This window comes from Chiloscyllium plagiosum, chromosome 6 (genome assembly GCF_004010195.1).
Source record: "Chiloscyllium plagiosum isolate BGI_BamShark_2017 chromosome 6, ASM401019v2, whole genome shotgun sequence".
In the NCBI taxonomy this organism is placed as follows: domain Eukaryota; kingdom Metazoa; phylum Chordata; class Chondrichthyes; order Orectolobiformes; family Hemiscylliidae; genus Chiloscyllium; species Chiloscyllium plagiosum.
The window spans coordinates 64,990,548-65,005,176 of NC_057715.1; the positions used below are offsets into that span (position 1 = coordinate 64,990,548).

At 39.6% G+C, this 14,629-nt stretch overlaps 1 protein-coding gene across 4 annotated transcripts in view; it reads left to right on the forward strand.

Annotated features, from left to right (window-relative positions):
* The window catches only part of LOC122550650 (interleukin-1 receptor type 1-like), a 64,987-nt gene that overhangs the window by 43,288 nt on the left and 7,070 nt on the right, over nt 1-14,629 (forward strand). For 3 of the 4 annotated variants that reach the window (XM_043691723.1, XM_043691725.1, XM_043691724.1), the window contains 6 exons: nt 4,781-4,952; nt 5,778-5,843; nt 9,361-9,487; nt 9,596-9,741; nt 12,374-12,517; nt 12,621-12,782. In XM_043691723.1, the coding sequence (XP_043547658.1) occupies nt 4,781-4,952; nt 5,778-5,843; nt 9,361-9,487; nt 9,596-9,741; nt 12,374-12,517; nt 12,621-12,782 (817 nt within the window). The remainder of the gene's footprint in view (nt 1-4,780; nt 4,953-5,777; nt 5,844-9,360; nt 9,488-9,595; nt 9,742-12,373; nt 12,518-12,620; nt 12,783-14,629) is intronic. The other variant, XM_043691728.1, reaches the window with a different exon arrangement.

The following is a 14,629-nucleotide window of genomic DNA, read 5'->3' on the forward strand; positions in this document are numbered from 1 at the left end:
TATCTCAGCAAGGGGCCCAGCAATCATTTCCCTAGCTTGCCACAGAGTTTTAGGATACACCTGACCAGGTCCTGGGGATTTATCTACCTTTATGCATTTCAAGACATCTAGCACTACCTCTGCTACCTATGGACATTTTCCAAGATGTCACTATTTATTTCCCCATGTTCTCTATCTTCCATATCCTTCTCCACAGTAAACACTGATGCAAAATACTAGCTTAGTATCTTCCCTTCCACACATAGGTGGCCTTGCTGATCTTTAAGAGACCCTATTCTCTCTCTCGAGTTACCCTGTCATCCTTAATGTATTTGTAGAATCCCTTTGCTTTTTCCTTAACCCTGTTTGCCAAACTCTGACCTGTCCCCTTTTTGCCCTCCTGATTTCCCTCTTAAGTATGCTCCAATTGTCTTTATACTCTTCTAAGGATTCACTCAATCTCTGATGTCTATACCTGACATATGCTTCCTTCTTATTTTTAACCAAAACCCCAATTTCTCTCATCATCCAGCATTCCCTACACCTACCAGCCTTTTCTTTCACCCTAACAGGAATATACTGTCTCTGGACTCTCGTTATTTCACTTCTGAAGGCTTTCCATTTTCCAGCCATCCCTTTACCTGTGAACATCTGCCCCCAATCAGCTTTTGAAAGTTCTTGCCTAATACCGTCAACATTAGCCTTTCTCCAATTTAGAACTTCAACTTTTAGATCTGGTCAATCCTTTCCTGTCACTGTTTTAAAACTAATAGATTTATGGTCGCTCTCTAACTAAACCACTAATACTATGGTAGTCCCAAAATTAAAATCCCCTAACATAACCACCATATTATTCTTACAGATAACTGAAATCTCCCCACCGCCCCGTGGCCCAATATTTCAACTCCTAATCCCACTCTGCTGAGGACATGCAGGTCCTGGGCCTCCTCCACCACTGCTCCCTCACTAACCGACGCCTGGAGGAAGAATGCCTCATCTTCTGCCTCGGAGCACTTCAACCCCAGGGCATCAATGTGGACTTCACCAGTTCCCTCAATTCTTCTCCCCCCACCTTACCCTAGTTCCAACCTTCCAGCTCAATACCATCCTCATGACCTGTCCTACCTGCCAGCCTTCCTTCCCACATATCCGTTCCACCCTCCTCTCTGACCTATCACCTTCATCCCCACCCCATCCACCTACTGTACTCTTTGCTACTTTCTCCCCAGCCCCACACCCCTCCCATTCATCTCTCGAACCTGGAGGCTCCCTGCCTTCATCCCTGATAAGGGCTTTTGCCTAAAACATCGATTTTCCTGCTCCTCATTGCTGCCTGACCTGCTGTGCTTTTTCAGCACCACTCACATCTAGACACAGAAAACTCCTGCAGTACCTGCCTACCTTTCCTGGAATTAACCCATCTGCCTGACTGTATCTGCAGCTTTTCTCCCATTTTGTAACTTCCATCAATCACATTCCCTTGCTCTTGTAAATCACTCATTGCCTCTGTCACTCAACTGATCCATTCAATCTGATAGGGTATGAAAGACTTTCATTGCAGACAATCCTCAGTAAAGTCTAAACTCTCACATCCCAACAAGAAGAGCATATCACTCTATTGAAGGCCATTTTTACTCCTTCACAATCTAAAGACTCAGAAAATAGTGCCGTGTTAAAACACCACTCCAGTATTTTAATAACTTAATACTTATGGCTTATATTTTTAAAATTTAATCAAGAGACAGATCTCAATAAAACATGTAATCAAGAAAGAACCCACTCTACACACTATTGTAGATTTACAGCAAGGCTACACTTAAAGACTATGCATTTATCTGTTTCTGTGCTATGACCTCTTCCATACAGGTTCCTCCAAGGTCAGCTGTGAATTTTTTAATATTTCCTAGACGCAGTCCGATATCCAGAGATGCATGAATTCAAACACCAAAGTCAATACCTGCGCAGATTCACTGCTGTGTCTGTTAGCAGTGTGGGTTTTATCTCTCTCTCTCCCTCTGACCGTGTGCTGCCTATTGTCTATCCTTCCCCCTTTTTAAAGTGCTGTTTTTTGACTTTTTTCTCCAAAGTTCCAAAACAATGCAAAAGCATATAAAACAGTAATTGCTGCTCCTCGAATTCGAGGAAATTACATCCAACACCTAAAATACCTCAAAAAGGAGCAGCCTGTTACAGCCACAATTTTAAATGAGGACTGAAACAAGTGAGCAGTAATCCCAATCAAAGGTTTATGGACGGCACGGTGGCTAGCACTGCTACCTCGCAGCGCCAGAGACCCGGGTTCAATTCCTGCCTCAGGCGACTCTCTGTGTGGAGTTTGCACGTTCTCCCCGTGTCTACGTGGGTTTCCTCCGGGTGCTCCGGTTTCCTCCCACAATCCAAAAATGTGCAAGTTAGGTGAATTGGCCACGCTAAATTGCCCATAGTGTTAGGTGAAGGGGTAAACATAGGGGAATGGGTCTGGGTGGGTTATGTTTCGGCGGGTCGGTGTGGACTTGTTGGACCGAAGGACCTGTTTCCACACTGTTAGTAATCTAATCTAAGAAAGGTGAGAGACCACTTAAATATGCAAAAAGGAGTTTGTTACACAATGAGATGTGTTTCACAGAAGAAAAGCTGAAGTAATAGGAGCCCCTGAGTTAAATCCCTTTGTTTCATCCTTCAATGGTAGCCTACATCTCTTAGTTCCCTTTGCAGCCACTTCCATTAGGTGGAATGGGAGGGCTATTTATTAATGTCTGCAGAGGAGTACTTGGAAAACTTTTCAGGAATGACTTTTGTACAATGGGGAAAGCATTAAAAGCAGCTCCTAGTGCTGCAAAATGTTCTTTTCATATTGCTAGTTCATCTGCATTGTCTTCTCCTTCAGCTTCCCTTTGTCTCTTCACCCCTCCCCCCTGCCCTGTTAAGGGCTTCGTTCCCAACAGTGCAGTGGTTGTGGGAGGAAACTGGAGCAACCTTTGCACAGGAAGAATGTGCAAACTCTGTACAGTTGCCCAAGGCTGAAATCGAACCTGCGTCCTTAGTGCTGCAAGGCAGCAGTACTCACTACTATGCCACAATGCAAGCCATGATGTGTGCTGTGTGGCAGCACCTTCTCAACCATTCCTCTGAAATATTCCAGCCAGGACCAGCCATTTGAGCTTTGTGTTGGTGCGATCACTGATTGACTATCCTGCAATTCAGTTATTGTTAAAGAATAGACAGCACAATTTCCAAACTCCATCTAGTCTAAAATTTAAAATCCATAAATAGCCAAGGGCCTGTTTTATAAGTACATGCCACTGAATGGTTTGTGGACTTTTGGGGTCTCAACTGGATATGAGTGAGGTGAAGACTATTCTAACTGACCTTCAGCTGATGTCATGGTTCTTACTTCCCCCTCTTTTATAGTTTCTCCACCCAAGAACTCCAAGGCTGCTTCTGCATGAGTGGGTTAAAGTTTGGGGCATCATTTCTTTGTGGCCAATCTTTCTCTGTTGATATTGACTTTGGTTGATGTGGATAGCAGTCAAACCTAGGTAATGACATCAACACCATATAATAAAGGGAGAATGAACTAAACCATTCCATATTACATGAGAGTATTAGTGGCGTGAACACAGAAAAAGAAATGACGGAGGCGTTGGGTGGATTATTGGAAGTTACAAAAACAATTTCAGCCTGTGGAACATTGTGGTGAACTGTAAAACATGTATGCACAACAATGGGAAAAAGAAGTTCACCGTCTATTTGAAAGACATGCTTGGTCCCTTTTCATCTTATGAGAGCTGGTGAGGTCATGGAATTTGTTGTGGCACAGTTGTTGCTATGGAATTGGAACTGGCCTGCCTGCTTGCTGTGTTGCTGTCTCTGCAGCTTCATTGTGCCAAAATATTGATTTCCCCCTTTACTTGCATTAACAAAAAAATTCCATTGTCACACCTTTGCATGTGGGTGTTGCTTTGTCTTAAATTTCTAGCACCTGAATATTGCCTGACTTCACTCTTCTGAGTTCATCTGCTGTTGAAACCTTTATTCAAGCCTTTCTTAGATCTAGACTTAAATCAAACATGTAGTCATCAAAAAAATCTGCTATCGCATCTTAACTCTCAGCGGGTCACATTTCCATTCTCCTATTTCATCTGTGCATTAGCTACCGGTCAAACACATCTTAAGTTGAAAATTCTCATCCTGCTTCTCAAATCCATTCGTAGCCTTTTGCTGCCCACTCTCTGTGATCTACTCTTGATCTGCAATCCTCTGAGACATCTGCACTCCTCAGATTTTGTCCTCTTTATAATTTCTTAAATTTTGGGTGGCTGTGCCTTCAGTTGTGAGAGCCCCGAGCTCTGGGACTTGCCTCAATTCAACTCACTGCTTTTCTTTCCTACTTCAGTGAACTCCTGAAAACCGAGCACTTTGTTTAAGCTTTTAATAACTGCTTACGTAACTCAGTGGCATACTTAATAGTCTTGTGAAGCACTTCAGAATGTTTCATTGCTTTAAAGATACTTTACAAATATGAGTTGTTTATATAAATTGTTCAGGTGACTTCGGCTAAGCTTTTCTCAGAGCATGTGCATTTTACAATTCCTGCTGTGTTACTTTTAAAGGGAAACAATATCCACCCTAACAAGAACAACCACTTAATGGCTAGGATTTCAGATCAATTCGAGATTAACAAAAGGGAGGCGCACATTTTGGCCTGCCGTTTATCCACACAGTGTGTCTGTCACCGCAGGGCATCTGGATTTGTGAGCTTTGACTGTGTCATTGTAATTGTGAATGATTCTATTTTTAGGATTGTAAACCTCTTTCAAATGGAGAAAAATATAAGTTCCATAAAAATGACCAGTACCTTACTATAACAAATGTGCAGCCCTTGGATGGAGGAATCTACGTCTGTGAACTGCAGTTTGTGCATAATGGTTTACAGTACAAAACAGCAAGAACTATTGATTTTGATATTAAAGGTAAGCTTGTGTTCCAAGGCAATACCTGCTTGTCTTGGATAAGTCATGTGAAATTTCTGAGTGAAAGTATTATGTTGTTATGATTTGATGGTATATTGGCTGTAAACATTCAAATATTTTTAGCCTCTCATTCTTTTAGAATTCATCTTGATTACTTGCAAAGCAAATTATAAGCATTACCAAACCAAGTATCAGTTGCACACAACAGCATTTTTGCATGGCTGCCAACTACATCAGCATGACGGTACCCTTCAAATCCTACACATACCTTTGGTGTGCCTCTAAAAATTGCTCTGCTAGGAAATTGCAAAGATGGCAACACTAACAACTACATTTTTTTTTCTCATTCCCAAGACTAGATACTTCAGCGTTTCATTTGTTCTTTATTGAAGGTCACAAATGATTGTTAAATCAGAAGAAAAACGTACATGTTCTTATCCGAGAAAAGCTCTCTGATCTCTTTCACAAATATTTAAAATTCTAGAAAGCCCAAACAATTTAATGGATTACAAACGCTTTTGAAAACCTGTTAAATAAGAAGTTAATCATTGGATAACAAATGATGGACTCCAGACTCTTTGTTTAACAAAAACAATAACACCATCTAGTGGAATAGATTAGCTATTTATCACCAATTCATACTTTCTGACATTCTTGTTACAGCATAGTGGAATATTCAAAGATGTACTTTTCATTTATGTCCACAGAAAAGTGTAAAATAAAGCTTTTTGCTGCTGCTTATATATGCTGATTACCAATCAAACATAGTTCTACCAAATTGTTTTCCTTGATCCTTTTGCTAAAAGGATGTTGTTGTTTCTACAGGCTGTAAAGCTGGTATTGGCCCAAATATTATACAACCAAAAAATGGTACAATTGAGCTTGAACCTGGTAAGTACTTTTTGAGAAATAGACAAAGCTACTTTTTGTCACACATCATGGCTATCTACTCCTCATCTAGCTCCTTCCTCATGCCTTTCTCTTACTCCCAGTGAAAGCCTGGATTGAATACTTATTATTATAATCGTCTATGACTTAAAATTCCTGCTGATCATGACCATAGTCCAGGAGTGGCTGATTATCAGGAAAATTCTGGGGGTGACTTGTCAAAAGATTTTCCCATGACTGGTAAAACCATAGATGTTCATTATTTTAGTTTGATAGAGCAAAGTGTTTTAGATGCATGTTGGTGTCCTGTACCCTGATTGATCGGAGTTGAAGAAGTTAATGTCTTTTAAGGTAATGTTTGGAGGTGTTGTGCAACATCTCTTCCAATAACTTTGCCAGGTAGCTTGAATTGATGTTTTTCTATTTATGCATGGGGTATGGGCATTGCTGTCTGGTTGATTACTCATTGCCCATCTCTAGTCACTGTTGAGAAGGTGGCTATGAGTCACCTTATTGAACTGCTGCAGTTCATTTGCTGTAGATAGACCAACAATGCTGTTACTGAGAGTGTTCCAGAATTTTGACCCAGCAACATCAAAGAAATGGCAATACATTTCAAAGTCAGGATTGTGTGTTATTATAGATGGTAGTGGTTGTGTATTTGGAAGATGCTATCTGAGGAGCTTTATTGAATTTCTACAGTGCATCTTGTAGATGGTACACACTGTTACTAGCGGTGCTGATGGAGGGGGTGAATATTTGTGAGATGATGCTAATTGTTGAGAACCTAAAGACTTTGCTTTTTTGTTTGCATCATTGTAATCACATCTATTTTCTAGAATGTCAGGAAATTGTTCACTAAAAAAAATTGGTGAATACCTCAGTTATCACAACCACATTATTATATCATGTCTCAGACCCTAGTGAATTAAATGTTCTGGGATTCAAGATACATTGCATTTTTTTGTGTTTTTCTGTTTGGATCAGGAACATGGTTTTTGCATTCCATCACCTTATTCACAGCATGAGTTTGCATGTTTTTAAGGTGGAAAATTTACTTTAACAGGGGTTCATATGAAGTAATTGTATTCTTTCATGATTAACATATAGTTGATACAATGAACAAATACCATGAGGATTGTTTCTGGGATGTTGAGACCAATGTGAGTCAAATAGCTTGCTGTGCTATAACATGTTGAATTTCCTTTGGGGAAGCAGCCCTCTCAAAGAGTACCACCAACTGACAGTAAATGAAGCACTCGCATTGAAACCAGACTTCGAACAAAAAAACCCACATATTGGTCTGAAATCCTTTAAAGCAGCAAATAACACAGCTTATACCCTACAAATTGATGACCGCTCTTCCTCTTTGTGAAGGCACATTCTCCACCACCCTTCCCCTACCCCCACCCCAGTTGATTACAAACATTACCAACTACAACTGTATTTTTTAAAAATTGCATTGTACTTCTTTGCTTCAGACTACCACACACAGGCAGCAGAGGGAGTCAGCTGTGCCTGCTGTTTGCTGAATATTGGCCAGGCAAACTGAACTCAGTGAAAAATCACACAACACCAGGTTACAGTCCAACAGGTTTAATTGGAAGCAAATTTTCAAGTAAACCTGTTGGACTATAACCTGGTGTTGTGTGATTTTTAACTTTGTACACCCCAGTCCAACACCAGCATCTCTAAATCATGAACTCAGTGAAATTGTCTTTTTGACATCTGTTGCCAATAGCCAGTTTTAGTAGCCATGAGGAAAAGATTGCCAAACAAGATCTTAACAATCCAACTCTAAATGTGGTGCCCAAGCTGCAACACTGGCTGATATCCAGTCAAGAAAATAAGACTTAATGTTACAACTGTGTAAGACAGCTGTGAAATCACAAAACTGGAAATTATGTGAGGGGACAGGTTGTTGATTTAGCACATAGAGATCACTAGGAAATGTCAAAACCAATGGTACAAAATTGAGTGTTTGATGTCAAACAATCGCAATGTCAAATCTTTGTGATCATCTCATAAAGTCTGAGCTATTTCTAGGACAATGGATTAAAGTTGTGAGGTTCAGTCCATATATTACACAGATAAGGGGTTTGTTTTATGAAGAGAGATTGAACAGTTTAGGTCTGTACTGTCTAGAGTTTAGAAAATTGAGAAGAGATCTAATTGAGGTATACAAGATGTTAAAGGGATTGACAAAGTAGATGTAGAAAGGATGTTTTTACATATGGGGAAATGAGAGGTCATAGTTTGAAGATAAGGAGTAGCAGATTTAAAACAGATGAGGAGAAATTGATTCTCTCAAAGGGATATAAATTTGTGGGACTCAGTACCCCACCGTACAGTGGAAGCTGGGACACTGAATAAATTTAGACAGACAGATTAGCAATGGGGTTAGATTAGATTAGATTACTTACAATGTGGAAATAGGCCCTTCGGCCCAACAAGTCCATACCGACCAGCCAAAATGCAACCTACCCAGACCCATTCCCCTACACCTAACACTACGGGCAATTTAGCATAGCCAATTCACCTCACCTGCACATTTTCTTTGGACTGTGGAAGGAAACCAGAGCACCCAGGAGAATGTGCAAACTCCACACAGTCAATCGCTTGAGGCAGGAATTGAACCCGGGTCTCTGGCGCTGTGAGGCAGCAGTGCTAACCACTGAGCCACCATGCTCTTATGGAGATCGGACAGGAAAGTGATCTTGAGGCGAAGATGAGATCAACCGTGATTGTATTAAATGATAGAGCAGGCTCAAAGGGCTGAATTGTCAATTTCTGCTCCAAGTTCTTATGTTCTTATGAAGTTGGAATTGAATCTGCAGATTTGCCCACTAGTGAAGACCTGCCAGTTGTCACAAATGACTAGAGCAGATGTGGTGGAAATAGTTATGTTTGTTTCAATGAAAGCAGTAAACATGTAGCTCCACCAGATTTCTAACTTGCTTGAATCCTTCATAAAGTGAGAGGTGTCAGTGGATCCCCGTTCAGCAATGCTACGTTCAGTAAATGGGCAAACAACCTGGGCTGGACTCATTAAAATATTAAACTCCCTTGCTGACCAACTAAGGTCAAGAGATTTATGGGTACCTTGAAAACAAACATGCTTACAGCTATAGCTAAGAGCAAATTATGAAGGCAAGAGCACGATCACTTTGTCCACAATTACAATGTAACATTTCATTTGATTTCTGGAAAGCCTCCAGCTGCATACGTCTTTGTATATCATATGTATATGTATCTTGTGGAGCAAATGATCAACATTTTATGTGAAGGAGATGTATGCAAACGTTAGTGTTATAACCTGTAACCATATTTCAATCTCTTCCTCATTAGAATTCCAAACTTTACTCTATTCATGAGTTGCAATGTCCTCTATTTAATAGAATGTAGATTTTTCTCTGAGATAATTTTGTCCAACTTTGTTCAGGTCAAGATGTTTTTGACATTGATGCAGTTCCAACTTTTCATTGTGGTGAATAAGAATGTTTGTGTTTTGTTTGTGCAGGATCAAAATTGAACTTATCTTGCACAGCGTATACAGGATATTGTGATCCTTCCATAACATTAATTTATTGGCTAATAAATAATACGTTTATTGAAGACTATTTCAGTGACTATCATGTTGAATACAGGTATGCAGTTGTTATTTTATCAGGATTTACATGAGCGTATAATTTTCATGAAAACATACTAACAACAACTTGTTTCGTTTGGCTAATGCATGTACTTTTTATTTCTAGTCAGAAGAGCAAAGATCAAGGCAACTATCATATCTCAAACATAGTTCTTCCTAATTTCAAGGAAGAGTATTATAATGAAGCACTTACATGTGTAGCCAGAAATGGTTTGGGGTATCAAATAGCAACAGTTCAATTTAGAAAATCAGGCAAGTAATTCATTATAACATTATAGAAATGGCAATTGTCTTCAGTCTTTGGGATCTTTCTGTTCCTGATACAGGACTTCTGGTAACTTGCATGTATGATTTTTTTATTGACGAACTTGCCTTGCTTTTTTACTAATCAATATTGAAGATTGATTTATAGTTGGCAACCATGATACAATAATCAGATTTGTCTGTCAGCTACCCTAACTGTAAAATTATTTGTGATTATCACTTTTTTTGATAATGTTGGACTAGTGCAAGTGAGTTACTCAGTGAACATTTTAGAAGAAAAAGGCCTTAACAACTGTGGGATATAAACTGATTGTGTGTGTTTATCTGATGCCACTGAAAGGGACATGTAACATGTTCCAAAGGTCACCAAGTCACTTAATATCTTCATTCCTCTGGATTGCTTATTGCCACAATTAGTGTTTGTATTTTAAATGTCTTGGCTCCTCTTACTGGAATTCCTGCCCTCAATCATTATATCATCTTTAAAATCTTTCATAAAATCCACCACTTTGATTAAATGTTTATTTGGACCTCCGGATTGCTCTGGCACAGTGTCTGTTATTTCTTTCATGACATCCTCGAGATTGTTAAAGGCATAATTTAAATGCATTTCTGCCTAACCCTGTTGTACCCCGAAATTCTGTTTTCATTATCAGCATTCAAATCACTGATTACGTCTTGAAGCATATTGAGTTAATCTGATATGTACTTGCTAAATACCTTTTAACTGGGCTGTTATCCCTTTAATAAACTGTCAAAGCAACGCTTATGTAAAATTGCGTGAATGAATGAAACTCACACCGACAAATAGTAAATAAATCTCACAACACAGCTGAGGTAATTAGTTTAATGTCCTTTATTCTTTTATTAGGTACAATTTATAACTTATTTAGAGCATATAGGTCTAGTATTTTTAGCCAACATTTACTAACTTAAACACCTCTTAATTATGAAAGCAGACCGGATAGGCACCCTTAATCTCATCGGTAACAGCCAGCACTTAGCACATGTTTTAACTCATCTCCTGTCTCCCAGGACAGAAGCCCTTCAAACCTTTTTATACTATAGATAAAAATGTAACACCATAGTAATGGAATTTTAATAAGAACTGTGTACAGTATAAAGGGGTGCTTGTAAGAACTGTATTTTGGGATTCTGTTGCTGCCTCGAACTTGTCCTGTGATTGCTGAATAAAAGAGGCTATTTTCGCCACTGACTGATTTTGAACACGATCCCACACAGGGTAGTGAAGGTGGTGTTTGGTACACTTGCCTTTATTGGTCAGTGCATTGAGTATAGGAATTGTGATGTCATGTTGCATCTATACAGGAAATTGGTTAGGCCGCTTTTGGAATACTGTTTTTAATTCTGGTCTCCCTACTCTAGGAAAGATATTGTTAAACTTGAAAGGGTGCAGAAAAGATTTATAAGGATGTTGCTGGGGTTGGAGAGTTTGAACTATAGGGAGAGGCTGAATAGACTGGGGCTATTTTTCCTGGAACGTTGGAGGCTGAGAGGTGACCTTTAGAGTTTATAAAATCCTGAGGCATAAATAGGGTAAATAGCCAAGGTCTTTTTCTCAGGGTATGGGAGACCAAAATCAGAGAGCACAGGTTTAATGTGAGAGGGGAAAGACTTAAAAGGGACCTAAGGGGCAACTTTTTCATGCAAAGGATTGTGGGTATCTAGAATGAGCTGCCAGAGGAAGTGGTGGAGGCTGGTACAATTCCAACATTGAAAAGGCATCTGAATGGGTTCATGAAAATGAAAGGTTAAGAGGGATATGGGCCAAATGCTGGCAAATGGGACTAGATTAATTTAGGATTTCTGTTCAGCATGGACAAGTTGAACCAAAAGGCCCGTTTCCATGCCGTACATCTTTGTGACTAATGTTTGTCCATTTCTGCCTTTAAAATATTCAAAGACTGTGCTTTCACTGCCATTTCAGGAAGAGGGCTTCAAAGACTCATGACCCTCTGGGGCAAAACAAAATTGCCTCATCTCTAATTTAAATGGGTGCCTCCTTATTTTTAACATAGACCTCTAGTTCTAGGTTTCTCCCATCATAAGAGGAAACATTCTCTTCACATGTACCCTGCCGAAAATCTTTTACTCTTCGAAACTCCAGCAGGAGAAGCCTAGCCTCTTCAACCTTCCTTGATGAAACAACTCTGTTAATCTCAGCATTAGTCTGGTAAACCTTCCCTGAACTACTTCCCATATGTTCACATCCTTCCTTTAACAGGTTGACCAATACTGTACCTACTACTGCAGCTGCATCATCTCCTATTTTTATACTTAATTCTCCTTGTAATAATATACCAATCCTGTATCTCTTACAGTGAAAATTCTGTTTTAGTCATGACTGGAAATGAAACAGCTTTACAATATCTATTTCTGATGGATTAAAAAGCATTGAATAAATCTTCAAATGTCACAGCAAAGATATAAGTTTGTTGGCCTATTAAATTATCACCATTGTTGTTTTTCTCTGCACTTTGTATGATGATGGGGTGAAATTAATGTCCAGTTTTGTTTTTGTAATAATACTCCTAGAATGGTGCAAATGCATATCCTTATTAGGAATTTCTAAATAAAAGTATGTTTTATGTATGTTCAGCTCCAGATTTCACAAAGGAGATAGTAGTTGTATTTGGCATTTTTGCGTGTGTTTTATTCATCAGCGGATGCATTTACAAGTTTTTCAAGATTACTATTGTGCTCTGGTACCGTGATACCTTTCCTGCAAAATACTCTCAAAATGGTAAGTGCACATTCAAATGAAAGTTTAGAGAAAATTGAGTGAAACATTTTCCAAATGAATTGTTACATTCTGTAAATTATACTAATGCTTTGTTCTTTTGTAGATGGTAAGAGTTACGATGCTTATATCATCTATCCACAAAGCTCGTGTTCATCATACTGTACCAATATCCTTGTCTTTGTTATGGATTTACTTCCTCAAGTTTTGGAATGCCAGTGTGGATATAAATTGTTTATACCTGGAAGAGATGATCTACCTGGAGAAGGTGAGAGTGTTGAAGTGTGACTCATAAGGCTCAGTGGTCCTCAATTCTCACATTTGCAAAGAAAGTAAATATATAGGACTGTTTCAGCCAATTCCAATCACTGTATGAGATCAAAAAATGGCTGGCACTGGTTGCAGCAAAGGTCATAGGTTCTGACACCATTCCAGCAATAGTATTGAAACAAACTTGCAGACTGCTGGAGAAACTCAGCAGGACCTCTGTAGAGAGAAAAACAGAGTTAACGTTTGAGTCTAATATGATTTCTTCAGAACTATATGGTACTGAAGACTTCTGTTCCAGAACCAGCCATGCCACTAGCCAAGCTGTTTCATTTCAGCCATAACATTGACACCGTCCAGCAATAGTGGAAATTGTCCAGTTATGTTCTGGCCACAAGAACACCATCTTAGCCAATTTAATACCCTATGAGTCTACTCTTGAACATCTTCAAAATGATGGAAAGGGGTAGTCAACGACACTATCAAGAAACAAAGGAACTCCCTGCTCCTTGACACTCAACTTCTCTTTGGCCAAGATCATTCAGCTCCTAATCTCATTATAACTTTGGTCCAAACATTGACAGCAGAGCTTAACTCCAGAGTGGAGTGAGTCAGAGTCAGAGCCATTGCCATTAACATAACATTTAACCAAGTATGACTTCAAGTGTCCTAGTCAAACTGAATTCAATAGAAATTGGGGGAAATTCCCCATTATTTAGAGTCATGCCAAACACAAAAGATGACTTTGGTTTTTGGAGTTCAGTCATCACAGTCCCAGGGTATTACTGCAGGCAATGCTTAGGTTAGTGTCCTAGGCCTAACCATCTTCAGCGGCTTTGTCAATAACCTCACTTCCATCAAGAGGTCAGAATTTTGCATGGTCACTAATGATTGTTCAGTGCCATTTGTATTTGCTCAGAAATGGAAGCATTCAATATTCATATGAAGCAAGATGTGGTCAACATCAGCATAAATATTATTTGTCACTGAAGTGTTAATCAATAACCATCTCCGCTAAGAGAACACCCAACCATCTCCCTTTGATATTCAATGGCAATCACTGAATGCTTTCACTCTCAACACACTCAGAATTATCAATGACTCATAACTGACCTGGACAAGTAATATAAACACTGTGACAACAAGGGTATGTCAGAGGCTGGGATCTCGGTGACAAGTGACACATCAAACCTGTCTCATCCATGAGACACACGTTCAGCCACACAGTATCCAGACTTAGAACTAAGTTGCTCTTCCCTTATGACTGCTGAGTCAAAATCATTCACTTCCTTCCGTCAAAGTACCTGCAACAGGTGGAAGGCAGCAGCAATGTAGGTTGAGCTGCAATTACTTTGATGAACCAATACCAGACACATGTTTGGGGGGTAAAAAAGAAACAATATTGTTAACATTAGCTGTACTTCTATTCTGGGGGATGACCAGTTATAGAGATGTACAGCATGGAAACAGACCCTTCGGTCCAATCTGTCCACGCCAACCAGATATCCCAACCCAATCTAGTCCCACCTGCCAGCACCCGGCCCATATCCCTCCAAACCCTTCCTATTCATATACCCATCCCATGCCTTTTAAATGTTGCAATTGTACCAGCCTCCACCACTTCCTATGGCAGCTCATTCCATACACTTACCACCCTCTGCATGAAAAGGTTGCCCCTTAGGTCTCTTTTATATCTTTCCCCTCTCACCCTAAACCTATGCCCTCTAATTCTGGACTCCCCGACCTCAGGGAAAAGAATTTGTCTATTTATTCTATCCATGCCCCTCATAATTTTGTAAACCTCTATAAGGTCAGCCTTCAACGCTACAGGGAAAACAGCCCCAGCCT